At 51.8% G+C, this 26,422-nt stretch overlaps 1 protein-coding gene across 2 annotated transcripts in view; it reads right to left on the reverse strand.

Moving 5' to 3' along the window:
* The window catches only part of GFPT1 (glutamine--fructose-6-phosphate transaminase 1), a 30,704-nt gene that overhangs the window by 3,475 nt on the left and 807 nt on the right, over positions 1-26,422 (reverse strand). Inside the window, exons 2-19 of one of the 2 annotated variants that reach the window (XM_064400198.1) lie at positions 21,728-21,835; positions 21,239-21,346; positions 20,727-20,852; positions 19,908-19,966; positions 18,990-19,124; positions 17,844-17,905; positions 17,084-17,163; positions 14,319-14,372; positions 12,220-12,325; positions 10,496-10,659; positions 9,331-9,426; positions 8,989-9,086; positions 7,809-7,929; positions 6,643-6,800; positions 4,441-4,555; positions 3,416-3,543; positions 2,141-2,308; positions 1,685-1,846 (exon numbers count right to left, since the gene is read on the reverse strand). In XM_064400198.1, the coding sequence (XP_064256268.1) occupies positions 1,685-1,846; positions 2,141-2,308; positions 3,416-3,543; positions 4,441-4,555; positions 6,643-6,800; positions 7,809-7,929; positions 8,989-9,086; positions 9,331-9,426; positions 10,496-10,659; positions 12,220-12,325; positions 14,319-14,372; positions 17,084-17,163; positions 17,844-17,905; positions 18,990-19,124; positions 19,908-19,966; positions 20,727-20,852; positions 21,239-21,346; positions 21,728-21,835 (2,048 nt within the window). The remainder of the gene's footprint in view (positions 1-1,684; positions 1,847-2,140; positions 2,309-3,415; positions 3,544-4,440; positions 4,556-6,642; positions 6,801-7,808; positions 7,930-8,988; positions 9,087-9,330; positions 9,427-10,495; positions 10,660-12,219; positions 12,326-14,318; positions 14,373-17,083; positions 17,164-17,843; positions 17,906-18,989; positions 19,125-19,907; positions 19,967-20,726; positions 20,853-21,238; positions 21,347-21,727; positions 21,836-26,422) is intronic. The other variant, XM_064400200.1, reaches the window with a different exon arrangement.

Genomic DNA, 26,422 nt, shown 5'->3' on the forward strand with positions numbered 1-26,422 from the left:
AAAGAGTTAACACCAAACTGCTCCCCAAAGAGCTCACACCAAACTGCTCCCCAAAGAGCTCACACCAAACTGCTCAAAGAGCTCACACCAAACTGCTCCCCAAAGAGCTCACACCAAACTGCTCCCCAAAGAGTTAACACCAAACTGCTCCCCAAAGAGTTAACACCAAACTGCTCCCCAAAGAGCTCACACCAAACTGCTCCCCAAAGAGTTAACACCAAACTGCTCCCCAAAGAGTTAACACCAAACTGCTCCCCAAAGAGCTCACACCAAACTGTTGCCAAACACCTCCGAGGGTTGCCACCCTCCCCTCAGCTGCCCTGCAGCCCTGCCTGCCCCTGGCACACGGGCACACGGGCCTCTGCAGCCCTGCATGGCTCCCTGCAGCCCTGCATGGCTCCCTGCAGCCCTGCAGCAGCTCAAGCAGCGGCACAGAGCAGCCCCAGCCCCGCAGCAGCCCCAGGGGGTGGGACAGGGGGTGTGACACAGGGGGTGTGACACAGGGGGTGTGACACAGGCAGGGGGTGTGACACGGGATGTGACAGGCAGGGGGTGTGACACAGGGTGTGACACAGGCAGGGGGTGTGACACAGGGTGTGACACAGGCAGGGGGTGTGACACAGGGGCTGTGACACAGGCAGGGGGTGTGACACAGGGTGTGACACAGGGGCTGTGACACAGGGGCTGTGACACAGGGGCTGTGACACAGGCAGGGGTGTGTGACACAGGGTGTGACACAGGGGCTGTGACACAGGCAGGGGTGTGTGACACAGGGTGTGACACAGGGGCTGTGACACAGGGTGTGACACAGGCAGGGGGTGTGACACAGGGGGTGTGACAGGCAGGGATGTGTGACACAGGCAGGGTGTGTGACACAGGCAGGGTGTGTGACACAGGCAGGGATGCTGTACTCAGGGTGTGACACAGGGTGTGACACGGGGGTGACACAGGGGTGCTGTACCCAGGCTGTGTGACACAGGGGTGACACAGGGGTGACACAGGGGGGTGACACAGGGGGTGTGACACAGGGGCTGTGACACAGGGGTGTGACACAGGCAGGGGTGTGTGACACAGAAGGTGTGACAGGCAGGGGTGCTGTACTCAGGGTGTGTGACAGGCAGGGGTGTGACAGGCAGAGATGTGTGACACAGGGGGTGTGACAGGCAGGGATGTGTGACACAGGCAGGGTGTGTGACACAGGCAGGGATGCTGTACTCAGGGTGTGACACAGGGTGTGACACGGGGGTGACACAGGGGTGCTGTACCCAGGCTGTGTGACATGGGGGTGACACAGGGGTGACACAGGGGGGTGACACAGGGGGGTGACACAGGGGGTGTGACACAGGCAGGGGGTGTGACACAGGGGCTGTGACACAGGGGCTGTGACACAGGGGGTGAGACACAGGGGCTGTGACACAGGGGCTGTGACACAGGCAGGGGTGTGTGACACAGAAGGTGTGACAGGCAGGGGTGCTGTACTCAGGGTGTGTGACAGGCAGGGGTGTGACAGGCAGAGATGTGTGACACAGGGGGTGTGACAGGCAGGGATGTGTGACACAGGCAGGGTGTGTGACACAGGCAGGGATGCTGTACTCAGGGTGTGACACAGGGTGTGACACGGGGGTGACACAGGGGTGACACAGGGGGGTGACACAGGGGGGTGACACAGGCGTGCTGTACTCACATCGTAGCCCCTGAGCACGGCCAGGTGGAAGGCCAGCAGCTGCAGGGGGATGACGCTCAGGATGCCCTGCAGGCAATCCACCGAGTGGGGCACTTTGATTGTCCTTTTGTTGTTCTTGATGGTCTCGATGTCCTCCTTGTCACAAATCACCACAGGCCGGCCCTGCAACACAGGGGAGGGCTGAAGGGCAGCACACCTGGGGGGTTCCTCCCTCACTGCTGTAATAAATTTTCCCAGGGGCAAAATTTATTACTTAAATTAGAATCAAACAGCTTCACATCCCCTGAGGGGATTTAAAAGTTAAACAGACTCCTGCAATTGCTGCGAGGACTGCTGTGAAATGGGCACAGTGCTCAGGGAGCTCACAGGGGGGCAGTGACAGCCAGCTGAGCACTCTGGGGGGCTGTGAGTGACTTTGCTCTCAGAATCAGCAGCCCTGCAGCCCCCAGCCCTCACCTGGCGTGCAATGACCTGCTGCAGGGCGTTCTGGCACTTGGCATAGGTGTGGTCTCTCATGATGATCATGATCACAGGCATCAGCTTGTCCACCAGGGCCAGGGGGCCGTGCTTCAGCTCCCCAGCCAGGATCCCCTCCGAGTGCATGTAGGTGATTTCTTTGATTTTCTGCAGTGGGGGGAAAAGAATTCATTACACTTTGAGCCACCTTGTTGTGGTTTTTAACCTCCCTTTGCCCAGATCCAGCTCTGCTAGGCTCCCCCTGCCCAGATCCAGCCTTGCTGACCTCTCCCTGCTCAGACCCAGCCCAGCTGAATTCCTGAATTCCTGCACTTTGGAAAGCTCAGCCCTTCTCAGGTGTAGGTGAGGCAGAACACAAGGCCAGATCCAAGCAGAGCCCCTGGGCTGGGCTGTTTGCAGCCAGCTGTGGCTTCCAGCTGTGGCTTCCAGCTGTGGCTTCCAGCTGTGCCACCAGAGCCCTCAGAACGTGCCCTGAGCCACCCCCAGGCTGGCAGGGCAAAGTTTGAGGACACCTCTGCATGGCAGTGGGGACAGCAATGGAACAGGAATGGCCTCCAGTGTAAAAACTGCAGTGCAGGGGTTTGGAAAGTGCACGCTGAGTTTTGTATTGGTGAGGGTGCTAAATGTCCAGGAAAGCATTCCCAGGAAATGGAAAATACACCGTGCACCCCACGGCAGGCTGGGGTGTGGGAATCTGACAGTGACTTCTAGGTATTGGTAATTCTAGGTAATAGTAATTACTTAAATTTTAAATTTGTAATTTTAAGTATTTGTAATTTTAGGTATTTGTAATTTTAGGTAATAGTAATTACTTAAATTTTAAATTTGTAATTTTAAGTATTTGTAATTTTAGGTATTTGTAATTTTAGGTAATAGTAATTACTTAAATTTTAAATTTGTAATTTTAGGTATTTGTAATTTTAGGTAATACTAATTACCTAAATTTTAAATTTTAAATGTGTGATTTTAGGTATTTGCAATTACCCAAATTTTAAATTTTAAATGTGTAATTTTAGGTATTTGTAACCATGGCACAGTTTGGGTTGGAAGAGAGCCTGAAGCCCACCCAGTTCCACCACCCCAGGCTCTCCAAGCCCCAATGCCCAACCTGGCTTTGGGCACTGCCAGGGATGCAGGGGCAGCCCCAGCTCCATTTAACCCCGTGTTGGCCAAAATCCAGAGCCACGGAGCAGATTTGCTCCCTGTTTGGTTTGACACGTGTGTTTTTGTGTGAGCTATTAAATCAGAACATACCAGGGCTCCCTCCAGACACGTGGCGTAGTGGTAGCCCCGTCCCATGATGAGGACAGACTTCTGGTGGTACAGCTCCGTGGCCAGCTTCTGGATCTCATCATCCATGCTCAGCACCTCCTTGATCAAGTCTGGAGGGAGGTAAAACCCAACTGAGTGTGCTCACACCCTGCTCACCCCCAGCCAGCAGTGACCTGCAAACCCCTGGGCTCAAAGCTTGGCTGGCCCAGCTTGGCCTGGAGACACCTGAGAGGAGGTGGCTGAGAGGAACTGTGACAGCTCTGCCACCCTCCCTGCAAGGTCCAGCCCTGCTGAGCTCAGCAGCCCTGAGATCCAGCTCTGCTGGGCCCTCTCTGCCCAGACCCAGCCCAGCTGGGCTCTCCCTGCGCAGATCCAGCCCAGCTGAGCTCCCCCTGCCCAGACCCAGCTCTGCTGAGCTCCCCCTGCCCAGGCTCAGCCCAGCTCAGCTCCCCCTGCCCAAACCCAGCCTTGCTGAGCTCCCCCTGCCCAGGTCCAGCCCAGCTGAGCTCCCCCTGCCCAGATCCAGCCTTGCTGGGCTCCCCCTGCCTAGACCCAGCCCAGCTGGGCTCTCCCTGCCCAGATCCAGCCTTGCTGAGCTCCCCCTGCCCAGATCCAGCCCAGCTGAGCTCCCCCTGCCCAGACCCAGCTCTGCTGAGCTCCCCCTGCCCAGGCTCAGCCCAGCTGAGCTCCCCCTGCCCAGGCCCAGCCCAGCTGGGCTCCCCCTGCCCAGGCTCAGCCCAGCTGAGCTCCCCCTGCCCAGGTCCAGCCCAGCTGAGCTCTCCCTGCCCAGGCCCAGCCTTGCTGAGCTCCCCCTGCCCAGGCCCAGCCCAGCTGAGCTCCCCTGCCCAGATCCAGCTCTGCTGAGCTCCCCCTGCCCAGATCCAGCCTTGCTGAGCTCCCCCTGCCCAGACCCAGCCTTGCTGAGCTCCCCCTGCCCAGATCCAGCCCAGCTGAGCTCCCTTTGCCCAGGTCCAGCCCAGCTGAGCTCCCCCTGGCCCAGGTCCTACCTGGCAGCCCCTTGAGCCCCCTCATGATCTCCTTGCGCCGCTCCTGCATGGAGATCCTGTCGTCACACATCATCAGGGCAAACATCACCAGGGACACGAACTGGCTGGTGTAGGCCTGGGGGGCACAGGGAGGGTCACTGCTGCACCCAGCAGGTGCCACCTCAGCCCAGAGAGGCAGGTCAGCAGCAGAAATGAGCCTGGGCTCACCAGGCCGGGCTCACCAGGCTGGGCTCACCAGGCTGGGCTCACCAGGCTGGGCTCACCTGGGATCTCCTCACAGCCCAGAAAATTCAGACACAACAACCAAGATTTGATATTCTGCATGCCCTGCTGACTGCCCAACCCTGTTTTGTGACTCTGAGAGCACGGGGAGCAGCAGAGCACTGCCTGGAGGTGTCTGGGGGACGCCCACCCCACCCCATCCCAACCGGATGGGATTTTTTTTGGGCCACACTCAGGGAACACAAAGGCAGCTGTGATTTCCCAGCTCCCCTCTTTAGGAACATCCTCTCCCCTGCCTGAAAGAGATGTCCCTGCCTTTGGGGGGAATCCCTGGAGGTGACAAGAGGGGTCACACCAGGGCAGGAAGGTCACAGGGACACCTGAGGGACACCTGAGGGACACCTGAGGGACACCTGAGGGACACTACAGCTGCTGTTTGCCCTCTGAGCTCCTCCCAAGACCAAAGTTCTTGGGGCCAGCCCGGTCCTGAAGGGCTGCAGAGCTCAGAGCAAGGTGTGGAGTGGTTTTGGCACTGAGCAATGAGCAAAGTTCCACGTGGCTGCTCTGGGGTGGCTCTGAGGAAGCAGAAAAGCTGCATTTGTTCTGCCTGGAGGAGCTGCTGGGGAGTGGGAGCTCTCTGCTGTCACATCAACATGCCTGGGCTGTTTAGAATATTCCCAAAAGAAGCCCTGGGCAACCTCAGGGCAGAAACTTCTCAAGTTCTTATTTCCTCTATGCACAGCTTTGGTAACTCCCCACATGGTCAGAGGGAAAATGGCATTTATCTCCAAGCTGGCCATGTGAAAACAACAGGGACAAACAGCTCCTTCAAGAGTTTCTTGTAGGAGACTCATGAATTTTCCATGATCCAATCCCCCAGTGAACTATTAAACTCAAATGTGGTTTTTGGCTGGATTTATGTAACAGATTGACATCATCTCGCCTCTAAATTTAACTAAACCAAAGCAGATTTCACCATGCAGAAACACTTCACCAAAGTGAAAGGCAGCAAAGTTCTCTTCTACTGTATCTCACCCAGCCAGAACAATCCTGTTATCTGCACACAAATAGTGGGATTTTGTGAAAGACCATTCCCCCATTTGTTAAAAGGATAGTTTTAATGTCCCATTTTCTTTGGTAAAGCACAGCCAGTGAGGGAGTTACATGCAGACAAAGTTTCCTTTATCTTATCTAAAAAAATTAGTTAATTAAAATAAAATAAAATAAAATAAAATAAAATAAAATAATTTAAGCAAATTTTAAAAATTAAAAAATAAAATAAAAATAAAGAAAATAAAATAAATTAAAATCAAATAAACTAAAAAAATTTAATCAATTTTTTTAAATTAAAAAAAGAAAATAAAAATAAAATAAAATAAATTCAAATAAAATAAAACAAAAATATTTTAATCACTTTTTAATTAAAAAAGAAAATAAAAATTAAAAATAATTTAAATTAAATAAAAATCAAATTAAAAAAATAAGTTTTTTAAAAACAGTTTTTAAAAATAAAAAATAAAATTAACATTAAATAATATAAAATAAAATAAAAAAATTTTAATCAGTTTTTAAAAATAAAAATATAAAATTAACATAAAAATATTTATAAAATAAAACTCAAGTTTTACAATTTAAAAAATAAAATAAAAATTAAAATTAAATTAAATTAAAAATCAAATCCAATTCAATTAAATAGAATCAAATTTTAAAAAGTAAAAAATTAAATCAAATTTAAATTTAAATTAAATAAATATCCAATTTTAATAAATAAAAATAAAATAAAATAAAATAAAAGAAAATAAAATAAAAGAAAAGAAAATAAAAGAAAATAAAAGAAAATAAAAGAAAATAAAAGAAAATAAAAGAAAATAAAATAAAATAAAATAAAATAAAATAAAATTCAAAAATAAAAGTCAATAAAATAAGAAATCAAAATGAAATCAACTGCAAGGCAAAGGCAGCAGGAGCTGTGGGGCCCACCTTGGTGCTGGCCACGCCGATCTCGGGGCCCGCGTTGATGTGCACGCCGCAGTCGGTCTCGCGCGAGATGGAGCTGCCCACGGTGTTGGTGATGCCCACGGTCAGGGCTCCCCTCTCCTTGCAGTACCGGAGGCACATCAGGGTGTCTGCAGTCTCCCCTGGGCACGGGGGACACGGGGGGACAGGGGGACAGGGGGACACACGGGGGACACACACAGGGGGAGACACACGGGGAGACACACAGGGGACACGGGGGAACAGGGGGACACACACAGGGGGACACACAGGGACACGGGAGACACAGGGGGGACACAGGGGGGACACGGGGGACAGGGGGACACACAGGGGGACACAGGGACACAGGGGGGACACACAGGGGACACGGGGGGACAGGGGGACACACACAGGGGGACACACAGGGGACACACACAGGGGGACACACAGGGGGACACAGGGAGACACACGGGGGGACACACAGGGGGACAGGGGGACACAGGGAGACACACGGGGGGACACACGGGGGGACACACGGGGGAACACACGGGGGGACACACGGGGGAACACACGGGGGGACACACGGGGGGACACACAGGGGGACACACAGGGGGACACACAGGGGGACAGGGGGACACAGGGAGACACACGGGGGGACACAGGGACACGGGAGACACGGGGGACACAGGGGACACAGGGGGACACACAGGGGGACACGGGGGGACACACACAGGGGGACACAGGGACACAGGGACACACAGGGGGACACAGGGGACACAGGGATGGGTGCTCAGTGCTGCTGCCACTGCTCGTGGGCACTGCCCACACTGCCCAGGGTTGGTGCTCCCTGCAGAGCCAGCCTGAGCCCTGAGCCCAGGGCAGTGCCACCACAGAACCCACCTGCAGCTTTTGGTTAACAAAAGGCAGCTCTGGGGTTGTCCCCTCAACAAAAATCAGCTTGATTTGTTTCCTGGTTAATGAAAATTCATCTGGGCCAGGCTGCTGCGCTGCCCAAGGTGGATCCATTGAGGATTTAATAAATTTATTACTTTATTGTGTAACTCTGCTGTAGGTCAGCCTTGCCAAGGCACCAACGCCACCCCACAGAGGCACCAAAGTGGGCCCTGCTGCCTCCCCCTCGGCCCTGGGCAGGGAGGGGAGCCCAGGAGTACCTGACTGGCTGAGGAAGAAGCAGACATCGTCCCTGAACACGGGGGTGTTCCTGTCCAGGAAGTCACTGGCCAGCTCCACCATGACAGGTAACTCCGTCAGCTCCTCCAGCACCTGGCGGGTCTGGCAGGAAGGCAGGGATTATTACATCATGTTTAGAAAAGCAAAAAAAAAAAGCTTTCTAGCTGCCACACACGCTGGAAAGTATTACTGTTAAAACCCTATATGACAATTAGTGCTGGATTACACTTTAATTACTCATATTGCCCACACTCAAGTCACCACCAACCCCTGTGAGAAGCAACCTTGCCTTGGCACCACCACCAACTTTATTTGTTTTCCTGGTTAATAAAAATTCCCCCCTCCTGGGCAGGGAGGGATGGGGGGAAAACACACTGGCCTGTGGGGCCAACTGCTCCCTCAAATGGAGATTTCTCTAATTCCTACTTGTTATGTAACCCTCCACATAAATTATGTAATGCTGGGTGTCCTGTGTGTGTCCCAGCCTGAAGAACCCAAATGCCCACCCACATCCAGGCCCAGCTGGACCCCACCTGGCCCCTGGCAGCCCCTGCCTTGCTGCAGCTTTGCATTCTGCTCCTGCAGCTGCCTTTTTGAGCACAGCAGGTTTTGTTTTCCAAAGCCTTCCACAGCCATGGAAGTCACAGGAGCCAATTCCCTAAGTTCAGCTTCATCAGCTTTTATTTCCTCTTGTTGCTGCTGTGAACTGAGCCTGGTGTTTGCAGCTTTCACTCACCTGTGTGCACTGATTGAGGTTAAGAACCAATCCCTAACCCGAAATCAATCCTTAATCTGCTTGGCACACACCAGGGAGAGCTCAGAGCCTCCTGCAGGGCCTGAAGGGGCTCCAAGAGAGCTGCAGAGGGACTGGGGACAAGGGCTGGAGTGGCAGGACAAAGGGGAATGGCTTTAAACTGAGAAAGGGTAGACTTAGGTGAGATTATTAGGAGGAAATTCTTCTCTGAGAGGGTGGGCAGGCCCTGGCATAGGGTGCCCAGAGCAACTGGATCCCTGGCAGTGCCCAAGGCCAGGCTGGACAGGGCTTGGAGCAGCCTGGGACAGTGGGAGGTGTCCCTGCCATGGCAGGGGTGGCACCGGGTGGGCTCTCAGGTCCCTGCAGCCCACCCCAGCCCTGATTCTGGCCCTGGGCCCAGCACTCACTGCCACTCCTGCGTGGTAGCTCGTGCCACAGGCGATGAGGATCAGACGCCGGCACCTCTGGATCTCCTTGATGTGATCCTTCAGCCCACCCAGGTTCACTGTGGGCACAGCAGAGAGACAAATCAGGGTGGCCAGGCAGGAGGAGCTCCCAGGTCACTGGTGCCAACAGCCTGCCACCATCTCCATCACCCACTGAGCAGAAAACCAGCACAAGTGGGACCTTGCCAGCAGCACAGGGAATTCTGGAGGCACTGTGGCACACATTTTATCTCACCCAGCAAGGTTTCCACCCCCTCCCTCCCTGCAACTGCTGGACCCTGAGTGAGGATCAAGCTCAATTACCAGTGTAGTCATCAAAGTTGACCCTTCCTCTCATGGTATTAACAACAGATTCTGGCTGTTCAAATATTTCCTTCTGCATGAATGAGCTGAAGTTACCTATGAAGAGAGAGAGAAAACAAATTAGAACACTTTATCACCTGATAACTTAAATTTTAAATTACCTCCTGCTAATTGCCATTTTTCCCGTGTATGTAGAGAAAAGCTTGGGCCAGCCAAAGATTATTAAACTGGTTTTCTGCCAAAACACCAGCTCATGATGAGAGCTTGATTCGAGTTTCTGGAAGGCAGTGAAGGGCAGATCCAGACTGGCAACTTTGTGAGGGATCAGTCTTGGATAAAAACCAGATGGGTTCAAAGAAGGAGGCAAAATCCTCAGCCCCACAACTCTCCTCAGTAAGGAATCAACAACAAGAGGAGAAATCCCATGACATGTAAGGACTTTTTTCCCCATGAAGATGACCCAGCACCAGACCAGGCTGTGGAACCTCAGACCTTGGAGATGCTCCAGACCAGAGCAGAGCCTGTCCCCACCTAGGGCAGGGGTGGCACAGGGTGACTGCAGCCCCAAGCTGACCATTTTGCCCTCAAGCAGGAGGCAAAATCCTCAGCCCCACAACTCTAGACTAGAGGGGAAGTCCCATGACACCAAGGACTTTTAACCCCATGAGGATGACCCAGCACCAGACCAGGCTGTGGAACCTCTGGAGATGCTCCAGGCTGCTGTCCCCACTCAAGGCAGGGGTGGCACAGGGTGCCTGCAGCCCCAAGCTGACCATTTTACCCTCAAGCAGGAGGCAAAATCCTCAGCCCCACAACTCTAGACTAGAGGGGAAGTCCCACGCACCAAGGACTTTTAACCCCATGAGGATGACCCAGCACCAGAGCAGGCTGTGGCACCCCTGGAGATGCCCCAGGCTGCTGTCCCCACCCGGGGCAGGGGTGGCACAGGGTGACTGCAGCCCCAAGCAGGAGGCAAAATACTCAGCCCCACAACTCTAGACTAGAGGGGAAGTCCCATGACACTTGAGGACTTTTAACCCCGTGAGGATGACCCAGCACCAGAGCAGGCTGTGGCACCCCTGGAGATGCTCCAGGCTGCTGTCCCCACCAGGGGCAGGGGTGGCACGGGGTGCCTGCAGCCCCAGGAGGCAGGCAGGGCTCTCACCCTTCATGATCTGCTGCAGCTCCATCTGCAGGGTCTGCACTGCCCGGCCCGGGTGGTCGCCGGCCGTGCGCTTGACGCGGTGGATGGACAGACGGCCGTCCACCACGGCCGCCACGTCGTCGTCCTCCAGGAAGATCACGCGGTTGGTGTGCTCGATGACCGCGCTGTGGGGACATGGGGACATCACAGCCTGCTCACGGGGACACCACAGCCTGCTCACAGGGACACACTGCAGCCCCCCAGCACTCCCAGGGGTGAGCAATTCCCTGCTCTGTTAAAACCCATTGTCCTGGCAATGGTGCCATAAAGGGGATAATTAGCATTGACTCCGTGATTGCAGAAGGCTGATCCATTGCTTTATTAAGCTATATTATACTACACTATCAAGATATACATTATACTATATTATATAGTATATAATATGTACTCTATTATATTATATTATCAAGATACACATTATACTATATTATATAGTATGTAATATGTACTCTAGTATACTATACTATTAAGACATATATTATGCTGTATTATATAGTATATAATATATATTCTATTATACTATACTATCAAGATATATATTACACTACATTATATAGTATATAATATGGACTCTAGCATACTATACTATTAAGACATATTATATTATATAGTATATAAAATAGACTATATAATATGTACTCTATTATACTATACCATTAAGATATATATTACACTATATTATATAGTATGTAATATGTACTCTATTATACTATACTATTAAGATATGTAATATATTGTATTATATAGTATATAATGTATACTCTATTATACTATACTATTAAGATATATAATATATTATACTATATTATATAGTATATAATATATTCTATGTTATACTATACTGTTAAGATATATAATATGCTATATTATATAGTATATATACTATATTATACTATACTATTAAGATCTATATTATACTGTATTATATAGTATATAATATATACTCTATTATACTATTAAGATATATATTATACTATGTTATATAGTATATATGTACTATATTATACTATACTATTAAGATATATAATATATTATATATTGGCCAGCTCATTATTAATTTTCATTAGTAATTTTCTCTGCCCACCTGTAAAACCAGGGCAGTTTTGTGCCCTGGTAAGGCAGCTGAGATCTGCTCAGCAGCACACCTGGAGTGTCACTGAAAAGCCCTAAAACCAGAGCACATCAGGGTGTGCTGAGAGCCTGCACAACCCTCTGATGGAAGGAGCTGCAGAAACCAACCACAGCAGTGTTTCCACGTTCCTGGAGCAAGCATTTCCCATTCCTCTGGAACCAGAGAACCCCAAAGACTGCTAAGGCTGCTGCCAAGCTGGTCTCTCCTCACTCCTCTGGGATTACCTTTGATCATGAAGGAATTGCACGAGTGCAGAGACCCCTGGAGAATCAACACAATTCTCCTCATAATTAGCACCTGGCCTGCTAATTTAGGTCAGGACTCTCTCAGGTTTCCTCTCACTGGGAAATCTTACCAACAGATGAGCCTGAAGAATGGCAACACTCTATTCCAAGGCCAGTGCTCATTACTTTAACAGCAACTCTGTTCTGGTTAGCATTTGTGAAATAATCAGTAAAGTAATTCACAAAGAAACCCCAGCCTCCCCCTCTCTTGTTCCAGAGGCCTTTAAACAGGATATTTCTACACACACCTGGATGCTGGAAAACCCTACCTGGCATCAGAAGCAAAGTAATATTCCACAGCTTTCTCCTCCACGGGGAAGAGGCAGGTGGTGCTGTCCACCCGGGACAGGTTGCAGCTCCCCTTCTTGTCCTTCCCTAGGAGACAGTGGGCTCAGGGGCTGCCCAGGTGACAGCCCTGGGCACAGGTGACACCCAGCACAGCCCCCAAAGCACGGTACCAACATGAAGCACTATTTTCATGCCTGCAGGTGGGCACAGCAAAAGGAGCAGCAGCACCTGTGCCCATCCTCAGCTGGCTTGCAAGGGTTTTGTTGCTTTTTGAGAAGTGTATTACTAGTGCAGTCTGGAGTTTAGAGGAAAGTATCAGGAGAAAATCCAAATTGTGAGGCTCCACTGGCAGAGAATTCAAGGTGCTTTATGAGCAGCCACATTTCCCTGTTAAACCTGCCCTGCTGATCATTTTAAGTTTCTCCCCTGTTCCTCTCTGCTGAGCCCCCAGAGATGGAGCAGCACTGCTCTTTCTTTGTCTGCTACCCTCAGCACTGGGGGAATTCTTTCAGAGCTGCCACCTGTGTGCCCACCCAGCTCCCCTGAGCAGCAGGGGAAACCCAAACCTATTTCTGTCTGCCTGAGCTCCCTGTCAGACACAGCTCAGGAAATCCAGGATTAAGAGCTCGGCCTTGTTCCTGCACTAGCAAACAAAGCCACCTCACCCTGACCAGGAAATCCCACCTGTGCTCTGGCCAGGGAGGTACCCAGGGGTGCTGGAGGACACAGCACTGAGGGCCAGCTTTGGAAAAATCTGCCCTCAAAGTTCAGCCTGTCACCAGGGATCCTTTCTGGAGTACTCTGGAAATTCCCAACTGTCTCCTCTTCCTCCTCCTCCTCCAAACTGCTGCTCAGTGGTGAAGCTCATCAGGGATGCAGATGAGGCACCCAACACCTACTGCTCAGCACCAGCCTCCAGCAAAATTATTTGCCAGTCATTGTGCAGGGTATGGGGAGGGAGGGGGTGGATTAATCAGCTTATCTCCCAAAATGGGACTGTTGCTGAAGAACAGGAACTCTGAGGTTACTCCATCCTATATTTATTGCACAATCCTGATGCTGTTTCACCTACTAGACACTGATCTGATTCAGTGATGCAAGCAGAGCTCGTGGTGCTCTGGCTTCCACTTCTGCAGATGAAAATGTGAAGGAAAAATACTGCTTTCATGTTGATACTCAGTGAGAAAGGCCCACTCAGGCAGTGATTCAGAGCCTTCCAGTGCAGTTATCAGGTCAGTAAATGAGGAAAACAATGCCTTTGCTGTTGAGCTGAGACAGGACAGACTGATTTGGTGTTGAGAAGGGACAGAGCAGAGCTGCCAGTGGCCACTCCCCCACAGAAGCACCCAGACCTGATCAGAACATGCAAATTTGGGTTCTCAAAATAGAGCATTTCCCTGCATTGGCTTCATTATGTGGCACTGCTTTCCTGCACAACAGCTTCTGCAGATGCAAGCACATCCTCCCCCTCACAGAAAAGGGTTCTCCTGCCTCAGATGTGAGCTGCTCCATCCCATCCTGTCATGGGCTGGCCTTTAAAGTACCTCAGGACAGTACCAGATGGTTCTCCCTGATAAATGAGCAGGGGAAGGAAGGCCCAGCTCAGGCCAAGCTTAGTGCAGCCCCCAGAGGCTGCAGCTCAGCCTCTCACCACAGCCAGGGAGAGGACAGGGCTCTGACAACCCCAACTCCAGAAGGAATTTTGGGCAATGCTTGCATTAGGACTGGCAGCAGCCTCCTGCTTTAGTGGGGGTTATTTTTAAGGTAATTCACTGTGTCCTTCTGCAGCCAGAGCTGCAGGAACACTCAGTACAAGCTGCACTGTCATCAGTTTTTGCACATATGCTGAGCATTATGTCCCAATATTTGAAGTGGGATGGGTGGATTTTCCTGTGTGCTGCTCGTGGTGTTTCTGATCAAGAAGGAATTTTGATTTTCCCACATGTTTCACTACACTACACGGAAAGCAATAGCCACATATTAAAAAGACAATGCATCTTGGTCCCATTCATGATTCCTTTTCTAAGGAGCTGGAGGATTTGTCTGAAATTTCAAGTGTTAGCTTTTCTCTGGTGGGCACCTTCCTCCATTTTTATGGATATTCCATCAAAAGAATGATCCATAGATTGTACGGCTGGAAGTGCAATTGGAAAAAAAAAAACAAACAAACAAACCAAATTTGAGATATTTAGTAAAAAAACCACAGTGTTACATAAATACATTAATGTTACTGCTAATCATGCAATAAAAAGGCAAAGCTGCTGGGCCTGGCTCTTGCAGCAGGACAGGAGAGCAGCTCCTGGGACCCCTGCACTGCTCAGAACACAAGTCCAGCTCCCAGGCACTGGGCAGGCTCAGACCCCTCTGACCACAGGGAATTACAGAGAAATTCTCAGTACTTTTCATTTCCAAGGGTGTCTGTGAGGGCAGGACGGACAGACAACACCACCAGGCATTGTCCCATGAAGGGTGACAGCTCCCACAAAGGAGGTGGGGTGGCAGGGCAAGGGTTGTGGCAATGCCAAGGGACAAACCAGGGCTGTGGCAGTGCCAAGGGACAGGCAAGGGTTGTGGCAGTGCCAAGGGACAAACCAGAGCTGTGGCACTGCCAAGGGACAAACCAGGGTTGTGGCACTGCCAAGGGACAAACCAGGGCTGTGGCACTGCCAAGGGACAAACCAGAGCTGTGGCAGTGCCAAGGGACAGGCAAGGGCTGTGGCACTGCCAAGGGACAAACCAGGGCTGTGGCAGTGCCAAGGGACAGGCAAGGGCTGTGGCACTGCCAAGGGACAAACCAGAGCTGTGGCAGTGCCAAGGGACAGGCAAGGGCTGTGGCACTGCCAAGGGACAAACCAGGGCTGTGGCAGTGCCAAGGGACAGGCAAGGGCTGTGGCACTGCCAAGGGACAAACCAGGGCTGTGGCACTGCCAAGGGACAAACCAGGGCTGTGGCAGTGCCAAGGGACAGGCAAGGGCTGTGGCAGTGCCAAGGGACAAAGCAGGGCTGTGGCACTGCCAAGGGACAAAGCAGGGCTGTGGCACTGCCAAGGGACAGGCAAGGGCTGTGGCACTGCCAAGGGACAAACCAGGGCTGTGGCACTGCCAAGGGACAGGCAAGGGCTGTGGCACTGCCAAGGGACAGGCGAGGGCTGTGGCAGTGCCAAGGGACAAACCAGGGCTGTGGCAGTGCCAAGGGACAAACCAGGGCTGTGGCACTGCCAAGGGACAAACCAGAGCTGTGGCAGTGCCAAGGGACAGGCAAGGGCTGTGGCACTGCCAAGGGACAAACCAGGGCTGTGGCAGTGCCAAGGGACAGGCAAGGGCTGTGGCAGTGCCAAGGGACAAACCAGGGCTGTGGCACTGCCAAGGGACAGGCAAGGGTTGTGGCACTGTCAAGGGACAAACCAGAGCTGTGGCAGTGCCAAGGGACAAAGCAGGGCTGTGGCAGCCCAAGCCCCAGCTGCAAAGCTCTCTCTTTGTTCCTGAAAAGCACCAGGCTCACAAATGCCCAGGTGCCACGTGCAGAACAGACTGCAGCTGAGCTGCACTGTTTCATTTCCTACACTGAGCTGTTCCACCAGCCCTGGAGTGGCCCAGGCCAGGCTGGACAGGGCTTGGAGCTCCCTGGGACAGTGGGAGGTGTCCCTGCCATGGCAGGGGGGGTGGAACAAAATGGGCTTTAAGGTCCCTCCCAACCCAAACCATTCCACTACTTCATTTTTCTATACTAAGATGTATTTTTCTCACAGTAACTGGACATTAAAGCTGTGGTTACAACCCCAGAGGCCAGCCTGAGGTATGAGATGGGTGAAATAAATGGTTAACAACTTGCTTTTAAAAAAAAAAAACCTCTCTAACAGTGGTTTAATTTCTGATTATCAGCTGAAAGCTGCATTTCAGAGCACACAGCTGTGCGTGCCCTGGAGCCCCAGGGTCAGGGCTGGGGTTGGGTTTGGGGTTGGGGCTAGGGGCAGGGTCAGGATTGGGGCTGTCCCCTCTCACCTGTGCGGTACAGGATGGGGATGGGGTTTAGGGCTGGGTTTGGGGTCAGGGCTGGGATTTTCCCCACTCACCTGTGCGGTACAGGATGGGGATGGGGTTTAGGGTTGGGTTTGGGGTCAGGGTTGGGGCTGTCACTCTCACTTGTGCGGTACAGGATAGGGTTAGGGTTGGGGTTTAGGGCTGGGTTTGGGGTCAGGGTTGGAATTTTCCTCTCTCACCTGTGCGGTACAGGATGGGGATGGGGTTTAGGGTTGGTGTTTAGGGTTGGGTTTGGGGTCAGGGTTGGGATTTTCCCCACTCACCTGTGTAGTACAGGATGGGGATGGGGTTCAGGGTTGGGTTTGGGGTCAGGGCTGGGATTTTCCCCTCTCACCTGTGCGGTACAGGATGGGGATGTGGTCAGTGGATTGGGGTTAGGGTTGGGGTTTATGGTCAGGGTTGGGGCTGTCACTCTCACCTGTGCGGTACAGGATAGGGTTAGGGTTGGGGTTTAGGGCTGGGTTTGGGGTCAGGGTTGGAATTTTCCCCACTCACCTGTGTAGTACAGGATGGGGATGGGGTTTAGGGTTGGGTTTGGGGTCAGGGTTGGGGCTGTCACTCTCACCTGTGCGGTACAGGATGGGGATGTGGTCAGTGGATTGGGGTTAGGGTTTGGGGTTTAGGGCTGGGTTTGGGGTCAGGGCTGGGATTTTCCCCTCTCACCTGTGCGGTACAGGATGGGGATGGGGTTCAGGGTTGGGTTTGGGGTCAGGGCTGGGATTTTCCCCTCTCACCTGTGCGGTACAGGAAGGGGATGGGGTTTAGGGCTGGGTTTGGGGTCAGGGCTGGGATTTTCCCCTCTCACCTGTGCGGTACAGGATGGGGATGTGGTCTGTGGACAGCTTGTGCTCGCTGCGCACGCCGATGAGCAGGGGGCTGCCTCGCCTGCAGGGACACAGGGACAGCTCAGCCCTGGGGACACCCCCACGCCCCACCCAGGCCTCGTGCCCCCCTCAGCTGCAGCAGGGCACAGCCAGAGCCCCCCAGAGCAGCTGCTGCAGACAGTGAAACGATCATGGGATAAAGAACACAAGAAGGAACACAAGAAGGTGAGGAACCTGCATCAGGGTTGGAGAAACTTCCCCAGAGTCACTGCACCCCTGAACCAGGGGCTGCCCCTCACTGCACACGCCCACACACAGCTTTTGGCACTGGAGCTCAAGCCCAGCTGATGCTGGTGTTGAAAAGTGGGACAGAAAACCTGAACACGAGGCTGGCCCAAATTCCAGGCCATGTGGAGAACATGTCCAAGTGCTGCCACAAAGGCAAGCACAAAGGAAAAGGTAAAATCCTCTCCTTTCAGGTCATCCCCAGAGGATACCAAAACAAAGCTGTTCCAGACCAGGTGTGGTACAGCTGGCCAGGAAGAAATTTCCAAAATCATTCTGGGAACTTTCTGTTATGACAGATGGAAAACAAGAGAAAGGAAATTAAAAACAACAACCACCCTCTCCCCAGCACATAGAGTGTGATGAGAATGATCTCCACGCTGGCTTCTAACTTGGGGGTACAAAAACAAGTGCCAGACAGGGTGCAAGGGTGTTCCTTCCCATGGCAACACTCACCTGGTACCAACTGCCTGCCCAGGGTAATGAACACTCTTGAACACAAGGGCAAAAGCACCTTCCTGCAACAAGAGAAACAAATGTTTATCCCCTCAGCACTGGCACTGTCTCAGTGTTCCCAGCACAGAAACTGCTCCTGTGCTTTTGTGGACACAAAAGATACACCAAAGAGGTTCCACAGATGTTTCCAGAACTGCCTGTAGCTCCAGTCCCCCCTGAGCCTGGCAGCACATCCTCAGCCACTGAACCCCAGAGACACATCCAGACTCCCCTGGTTACCCAAGTGGCTCCTGCTTTAGCTCAGGGTGCAGTGAGGGCACCTGCAGAGGCAAAGATCTGCCAAAAGCAGCACCAAACTTGAGGGTGTTTGCTCAGCTGAGGTGTCACAACCAACAGGAGTTCCTGGCAGGTAACCCAGAGAAAACCCAGCTGAGTGCTGTGGGTGGGAGGGGAGCTGTGGTGGGCCCTGCTCCTGCACACCAGCAGGCACTGGAGGCAGAGCAGCTCCCAGCAGGGGTCAGCAGCAATCCCTGGAATGATGGAGCTCTGGGAAGGACCGGGAGCAGCTTTGGGAAGCACTGGGAGCAGCACAGACCCTCCCAGGCTGGGGTTTTGGGAAGGACTGGGAGCAGCTTTGGGAAGGACTGGGAGCAGCAGACTCTGCCAGGATTGCTGGAGCTCTGGGCAGGACTGGGAGCAGCACAGACTCCCCCAGGTGAGGTTTTGGGAAGGACTGGGAGCAGCACAGACCCTCCCAGGCTGGGGTTTTGGGAAGGACTGGGAGCAGAACAGACTCCTCCAGGATTACTGGAGCTCTGGGAAGGATTGGGAGCATCACAGACCCTCCCTCCCCACTCCCACCACCCCAGCCAGGAGCTGGCAGCCTCCAGCACTGCCATACCCAAGAGCTGAGCCCCTTCCTAGATGAACACTGCCAAACCTCCCAAAAAACCACACACCCCTGAGCTGAGCAGCCAGAGGCAGCAGACACAAAGCCCTGCCCTGGCAGGTGCCCCGAGCCCCCCGCAGCAGCAGCACGGCCACGCTGCAGCTCCCTGCCAGCTCTGGGGTGCAGGGGGCATTTCTGGGGGTGCGTGCCCGCTGTGCCCGTGCCCAGCTGCCCTCCCTGCGTGCCCCCAGCGTTACCAGCTGCTGGATGACCCTCTCCACCAGCGTGGAGAAGCTGATGTCGTCGCTGTCGCGGTTGTCGTACATGTACTTGACCAGCTTGACGATGCTCTCCGTGTCCGTCTCCGACTCGAAGTCGTAGCCCTTGCTCTCCTGCAGGGACAGCCCTGTGGGTCACCAGCCCTCTGCCTCCCCTCCTTCCCACCTTCCCTTCCTTTGCTTTCACTACTCCTTTCCCTTCACCTTGCCTTTGGCTTTTTCTTCCCTCTTTTTCTCATGCTTTTTCCTTTTCTCTGCTCCTGCCTTCCTCCCTCACCTTTCCTTTCTTTGCTTTCACTACTCCTTTCCCTTCACCCTGCCTTTAACTTTTTCTTCCTTCTTTCTCTCAGGCTTTTCCCTTCCTCTGCTCCCTCACCTTTCCTTTTCCTTCCCACCTTTCCTTTCTTTACTTTTACTACTTCTTTTCCTTCACCTTTTTCTTCCTTCTTTTTCTCATGCTTTTCCTTTTCTCTGCTCCTGCATTCTTCCCTCACCTTTCCTTTCTTTGCTTTCACTACTCCTTCACCTTGCCTTTGGCTTTTTTTTTCCCTCTTTTTCTCATGCTTTTTCCTTCCTCTGCTCCTGCCTTCCCCCCTTCACCTTTCCTTTTCCTTCCCACCTTCCCTTTCTTTGCTTTTACTACTCCTTTTTCCTTCACCTTGCCTTTGGCTTTTTCTCATGCTTTTCCTTTTCTCTGCTCCTGCCTTCCTCCCTCACCTTTCCTTTTCTCCTTCCCACCTTTCCTTTCTTTGCTTTTACTCCTTTTCCTTCACCTTGCCTTTGGCTTTTTCTTCCCTCTTTTTCTCATGCTTTTCCTTTTCTCTGCTCCTGCCTTCCCCCCTTCACCTTTCCTTTTCCTTCCCTTTTCTTCTTTTCTCACCCCCAGGGGTCACTCACCAGGAATTTCTGCAGGTCCTTGTAGTTGGTGATGATGCCGTTGTGGATGACGATGAACTCTGGGGACAGAGGAAAAGCCCTGCTCAGCCCCAGGAGCTGCAGGGGAGCCCAGGAGGGGCTGCAGAGGAGCCCAAGGCCCCAGGAGGAGCTGCAGGGGATCCCAGGAGGGGCTGCAGGGGAGCCCAGGAGGGGCTGCAGGGGAGCCCAAGGCCCCAGGAGGAGCTGCAGGGGATCCCAGAGCACCAGGAGGGGCTGCAGGGGATCCAGGAGGGGCTGCAGAGGACCCCAGGCCCCAGCAGGAGCTGCAGGTGTTCCCAGGAGGGGCTGCAGGGGACCCCAGCAGGAGCTGCAGGGGACGCCAGGAGGGGCTGCAGGGGAGCCCAGGCCCCAGCAGGAGCTGCAAAGGATCCCAGGAGGGGCTGCAGGAGTTCCCAGGAGGGGCTGCAGAGGACCCCAGACCCCAGCAGGAGCTGCAGGGGAGCCCAGGAGGGGCTGCAGGAGTTCCCAGGAGGGGCTGCAGGGGAGCCCAGGCCCCAGCAGGAGCTGCAGGGGAGCCCAGGAGGGGCTGCAGGAGTTCCCAGGAGGGGCTGCAGAGGACTCCAGTCCCCAGCAGGAGCTGCAGGAGTTCCCAGGAGGGGCTGCAGAGGACCCCAGGCCTCAGGAGGGGCTGCAGGGGATCCTAGGCCCCAGCAGAAGCTGCAGAGGATCCCAGGAGGGGCTGCAGGGGAGCCCAGGAGGGGCTGCAGAGGACCCCAGGCCCCAGCAGAACCTGCAGGGGAGCCCAGGAGGGCGGCAGGGGAGCCCAGGGAAGGCACTGACCGTTGTTCTTGTCCGAGCGCTGCGGGTGGCTGTTCACAGGTTTGGGCTCGCCGTGCGTGGCCCAGCGCGTGTGGGCGATGCCCAGGTGCACGTCGAACTCGATGTCCAGGTCCATGTCCTGTTGCTCTGCAGCAGAAAGTTTCACTCCTGAGGGGCTGTCCACACCCCAGGTCAGCCTGGGAGTCTCACCAGGCCTCGGGGGATACGGGACAGCAGTGCTGGCAGGGCCAGCAAACCCCACAGGACACAGGAAAGACCTTTAGGATCAACAAAGGCCAACAAAAACCTCGAGGAGTTTGAGGGCAGATGCACACAGAAAACAGCCCTGCACTCCTCACTCTGCCAAAACAAAAAGCAGCCTCTAAGGAAGAGCCCATGCCTGGATCACCAGGCTCTTCACATTCATCCCTGAGCTTTACAGCTCATCCCTGAGCTTTACACCTCTGGAAATCCACGTTTGTGGGTAAAACAGGGGATATTCAAAACAAAAATGAGGAAAGGGAGATACTCACTGTGAACCTCTTCATCCAGAGCCTTCACTTTCCCCGTCTGCTTGATAATGTGGATTTTGCAAGCATTGGCCTCCCAGTCTTTGTCATTTCCTCCGTCCAGTCCCACACCTGAACCCCACCGTGGAACAGGGAGAAAGAGGGTCAAGTGCAGAAGTTATTGCAGTGTTTTATATCAACAAATTCTGCCCTTTTTGATTCTTCCCAAGCCCTTTCTCCAAGAGCTGGCCTGCCACATAAAGGCAAGAAACCCTTTATGTTAGAATTAAGTTTTCCCTTTGTCGTCTTGTCAGTATTTTAAAGACTTTTGGGGGGAAAAAAAAAATCAAGAATGCTTATAGAAATCTGTACATTGAAGTTAATCCAAACCTCTGACCACGGGCACAGGTTGTGTTCCAGCTTTCTTCAACAGCAGAAGGTGGCAGAACCCATTGACATGACAGCAGGAGAAACCCCCCAGCAAGGCCAGAGCCCCAGCAAGGCCAGAGGTACCTGCAGAGTCGTAGCCCCGGTACTCCAGGCGCTGCAGCCCCTTGATGAGGGTCTCCAGGATCTCCCTCCTCGTCCTGGGCACATGGTAGTTCAGGTAAGCAAAGATGCCTGTGTGGGGAGAGGAGAATCAGGGCCCAGCTTGGTTAAATCTGACCCCAAAACACACAGATGTTGTTTTTCCTGCAGATTTCAGCAAGCTCAGTCACACCTGAATTAAAAAAAAAAACCCAACCAAGAGCCCAAACCCTGGCTCCTTGTCCCAGATCCCAAATGCTGGCAGTGCACAAGAAAATGGGCACGGAGTGGCAGTGGCTCCCCACAGGGAGGGGTGGGAGGAGAGGGAAAGGCAGAGTGTTTATCCCTGCCTGTACTGCAAACAAACACTGAACACCCATCCAGGAAGGAGCCAGCTTGGCACTGGAAACAGCTATTAATTACAGCACAATTATATTAACATTATTCATGAGGCCTGTGGAAAAAAACCCTGAATCCAAGGCTAAGAACGGCATGAAAAAACCCTCAACCCTCCCAAAAAACCAACCCAAGGAATTCAGTGCTTCTCAGAAAACACACTATGAAAACTAAGGGAACCAGAAGAAACACAAATACAGTGGTAATGCTGTGAAATATGGACATGCTCTTCCAAAAACCAGACCCTGGGAGATCCAGTTTTGATTCAGTTCAGCTTTTAGATCCTGAGAGGAAAATAGCAAGAATGATAATGGAGATGCCACTGGGAAAATGAAATTCTAAGAACTCATCTGTGAGCAACACATTTCACAAATGAGAAGGCAAGTAAGACAGGGATGTTTAAAACTCACCTTGGAGAAAACAGGAAAAAATGAAATAAAAATAAATATGCTTAAATGACGCATAATTAAAGTAAAAAGTGAGACCATAAGGCTCCTGTAAAAGAACACAAGTCTTCCTAAATGTATGACTTACTAATCTGCAGGCCAATATCCAATATTTGAAGGCTTATCACCTATTTGTGATACTTATCATGATGAACTATGTGTAAATAAACTTCATTTATTGGAAATATTTACAAATGTGTTTCATTTTCCCCTTTCCAAACATCCTGTAATGATGTAATACCTCATAGCTGGGGAAAGTTTGAATCCCCACGTAGAAAACAGCATTTTCTCTGTCTCTTAACCACTGGATCATTCACATCTGAGCAGCCACACCTTGTAACCACTTCCAATTTTAAATCCAGCTTCCAAATACACTTCCCAGCCCAGAAAAGACTTTTGTCACACCCCAGAGCCACAGTGCCCTGTTCAAGCCTTGCTCTCCCCCTCCCTGAGCTGATATCTGAATCAATCAAGACATGAAAAGACACCAAGTGTGTCAGGAGCCCTCTCAGCAGTGACAATTTCTCCCTCAGAGTGACAACTCTTTGAAATCCCCAATGGAAACGTTGTTTTTGGGTGGAATTCCATGGAGCTGTGCACCACCAGCCTGGAAGAAACCTGCTGGAGATGCACAAACTCAGAGCAGAACCTGAGTTTTGGTTCCCCAGCAGACCCAAAGAGGAGTTTTGGGTTCAGTGCACATTTAGATGCCTTTCCAGGCAATGCTTTCCACACCTGCCCACACAAAGAGGAAGCACTCCAGAAAACCAGGATCTCCAGTGACATTTAATCACTCTGGCTGGCATTGTTGGAGGTGAAACACACATGACACAAAAACACACATGACACAAAAACCCAGCCCTGGGACCTTCCCTCTCTCCAGCTCTGCAATTGAGAATTCCCAGCTGCAAGAGGAAAGAGCAGCAAGGTGTGCAGGGATCCCCAGCTGGCAGAAAACACAACTCCCCTGCCTGCAGCACGCTGACAAACTCAGGACTCAAGGCCAGTGCAAGTCAGAATGAGACCAGCAGTGACACTTCCCAGCACAATAAAACATTTCAGCTGCTAACCCCACACAGCACTTTGCATGTGTGGACTGGAAAGAGCAACTCAAAGCATGTCAGCTCATAGACAGCTCTTGAATCACGCTGAGATCCACATCAATAAGGTCTCTGGAGTGAAATATCTTGAATAATATAATCTAGAATATAAAGCATTTCCTTTCTTGCAGGTTTGCCTTAAACATCCCACCAGAACAGGCATTCAGCTGCTTCTGACACTCAGCTCTCTCACGGAGCTGATTTTTAACACTCAAGCCCAAATCCTAGGCCTTCTGAACACCAGCTACATAAGGAATTCCCTACAAAGAGTTGGCATTTTTAACAGAATAACATTTCCATCAAATAGGCATTATTGATTTCTACAGCTGACAGTCACAATACTTCTTCTGAGAACTTTATTTTCCCCATGAACTTTTTTGGAGCTCAGGTTCCTTAATTTCATGTTCACAGGCAAATGAAATGCATCACCCCTTCCAGGTAAATTATTGAGATACATGAAGGAATTGCTTCTTGCAATCCTCTCCCTACAAAAGCAGAAAAGCCTTCAGGCCGGGTTTACTTCCAAATTCCTTTTCCTATTACTGTTAACTCATTTCCATAGCCATTGTTATCAGTACATCCACCTGGCAGTTGCAAGGAATCCTTTATCCCAGAATGCTGCTCATCCCTGCTGGAGGAGCCTCTGGAGGTGCCCTGTGCCCCAAACCATCCCTTTTTCTGCCCAGTCTGAGGAGCACAAGGTCAGGCCAAGCTGGCTGGCACTGTTATGTCTGGGAGCTGCACAGGGAAGAGCTGACACTCAATTCATCACCTCCAGGCTGGAAAAAAAAAAAAAACAAAACCAGACAAACATTGCTTGGGGATCCACATTTGTCCACTGGACACTTCTCTCGCTGCCCACGCTCCCTCTCCAGCCAAAAAGGGCAGGATTTCTCCTGGTAAACAACCAGAGCAGCAATTGCAGGACTCACTGAGGCACAGCTCCATGCTCCTCTCCAAGGCAGGCACCAGGCACAGCCAGGGGTAACAGATGGGGAAGGGCTGAATGCAACCCCAGAACCAGAAACTCAGGTCTTTCCTAAGCCCATTTTTATCATCAGGAATCACTAGTAAAGCAAGACCTGAATTGTACCATCCCAGACCTGAGTTCTGCCACCCCAGACCTGAGTTCTGCCACCCCAGACCCGAATTCTGCCACCCCAGACCCGAATTCTGCCATCCCAGACCTGAACTCTGCCACCCCAGACCCAAATTCTGCCATCCCAACCCCAGACCTGAACTCTGCCATCCCAAACCTGAATTCTGCCACCCAGACCCAAATTCTGCCATCCCAAACCTGAATTCTGCCACCCAGACCCAAATTCTGCCATCCCAAACCTGAATTCTGCCACCCAGACCCAAATTCTGCCATCCCAAACCTGAACTCTGCCATCCCAAACCTGAACTCTGCCATCCCAAACCCAAATTCTGCCATCCCAAACCCAAATTCTGCCATCCCAAACCCAAATTCTGCCACCCACACCAAAATTCTGCCATCCCAAACCTGAACTCTGCCACCCCAGGCCCGAACTCTGCCACCCCAGGCCCGAACTCTGCCACCCCAGGCCCGAACTCTGCCACCCCAGGCCCGAACTCCACAATCCCTTTTGCTCATTAAATCCAGCCACGGCAGATGACAGGTTTACTGATTTACAGAATGGTCTCTGGAGCCCTGGAAAAACCAGTTTCCTGAATGATCTCACAGATACCACTCGGACCAAAGCACACGCAGCTCACACCTGGCCAGGTGTTCAGACTGCAGGTGTCTAACACACAAGCAAGCACAAACCCTGTTTTTCACTGAGACTCTTAGAAACAAACCCCCAGCACATCCAAAAGTGCTCATGGCAGGCTCCAAGGCACTGGGAGGCTCCTTTCCCTCACCTGTCCAGCAGCAGCAGCCCACCAGATTTTGTAAGGTGACAAACTTCAACATCAGGCTGAAATCACTGCGTTGGTAATTCCAGTCTGGAAGGTGGAATCCCTTCAGACTGAGGTGTCTGAGAATTCAGGTAACAACAGCGCCATTGTCACATTTGTTTCCTTTAAAATTCATCTTAACCTTTCTGTGTGAATTGGATAGAACTCTGAAGGTGGGCGGCAGGACATCCCCAGCCACAATTCCATGACAGAAATGTTGTGTTTGAGGCCCTGGGAAATCAGACCCTGCTCCAGACAAACCAGCAGCTCTCCCACTCCAGGATACATCCCAGAGCAACCCTCTGCAACAGAGACAATAATCCCCAGTGCTTTCCTCACTCTTTCCATAAAATGTTTCAATATCCAAGAAGAACTTCACTTGTATCAAAAACACGTTAAATCCTGAGCCCAGCTGAGGAACTGCCCTGTGTTTTCAGAGCAGGAAAGACAAAGAGCACAATGTTAATATTGCACATTTCAAAGGCAGGACCTCAAATACGGCAAGCAAGAGGCACCAAAACCACCTCTATTCTCGCAGCAAGCTATTTATAATAATAATTATCCTTTCTATTCTTAGCTTTGCTCCGCTTTGTACTTTCAACACGAATTAACATGGTGTTAAATGTGAGCTGAGGTACGAGTCTCTGATTCTCCACAGCTTGACAGCTTGAAGGCAACGCCGGTTCCATCCCACAAAAAACAATGAGAGAAATGGCAACTTGCACATTAAGTGTAAAACACACAGTCTCGCTGACAGCGTGATTTTGCACACAAAAATACATGGGGGGGGAGGAAAAAAAAGAGAAGGTAGTGTGGAA

Source organism: Passer domesticus, chromosome 28 (assembly GCF_036417665.1).
Source record: "Passer domesticus isolate bPasDom1 chromosome 28, bPasDom1.hap1, whole genome shotgun sequence".
In the NCBI taxonomy this organism is placed as follows: domain Eukaryota; kingdom Metazoa; phylum Chordata; class Aves; order Passeriformes; family Passeridae; genus Passer; species Passer domesticus.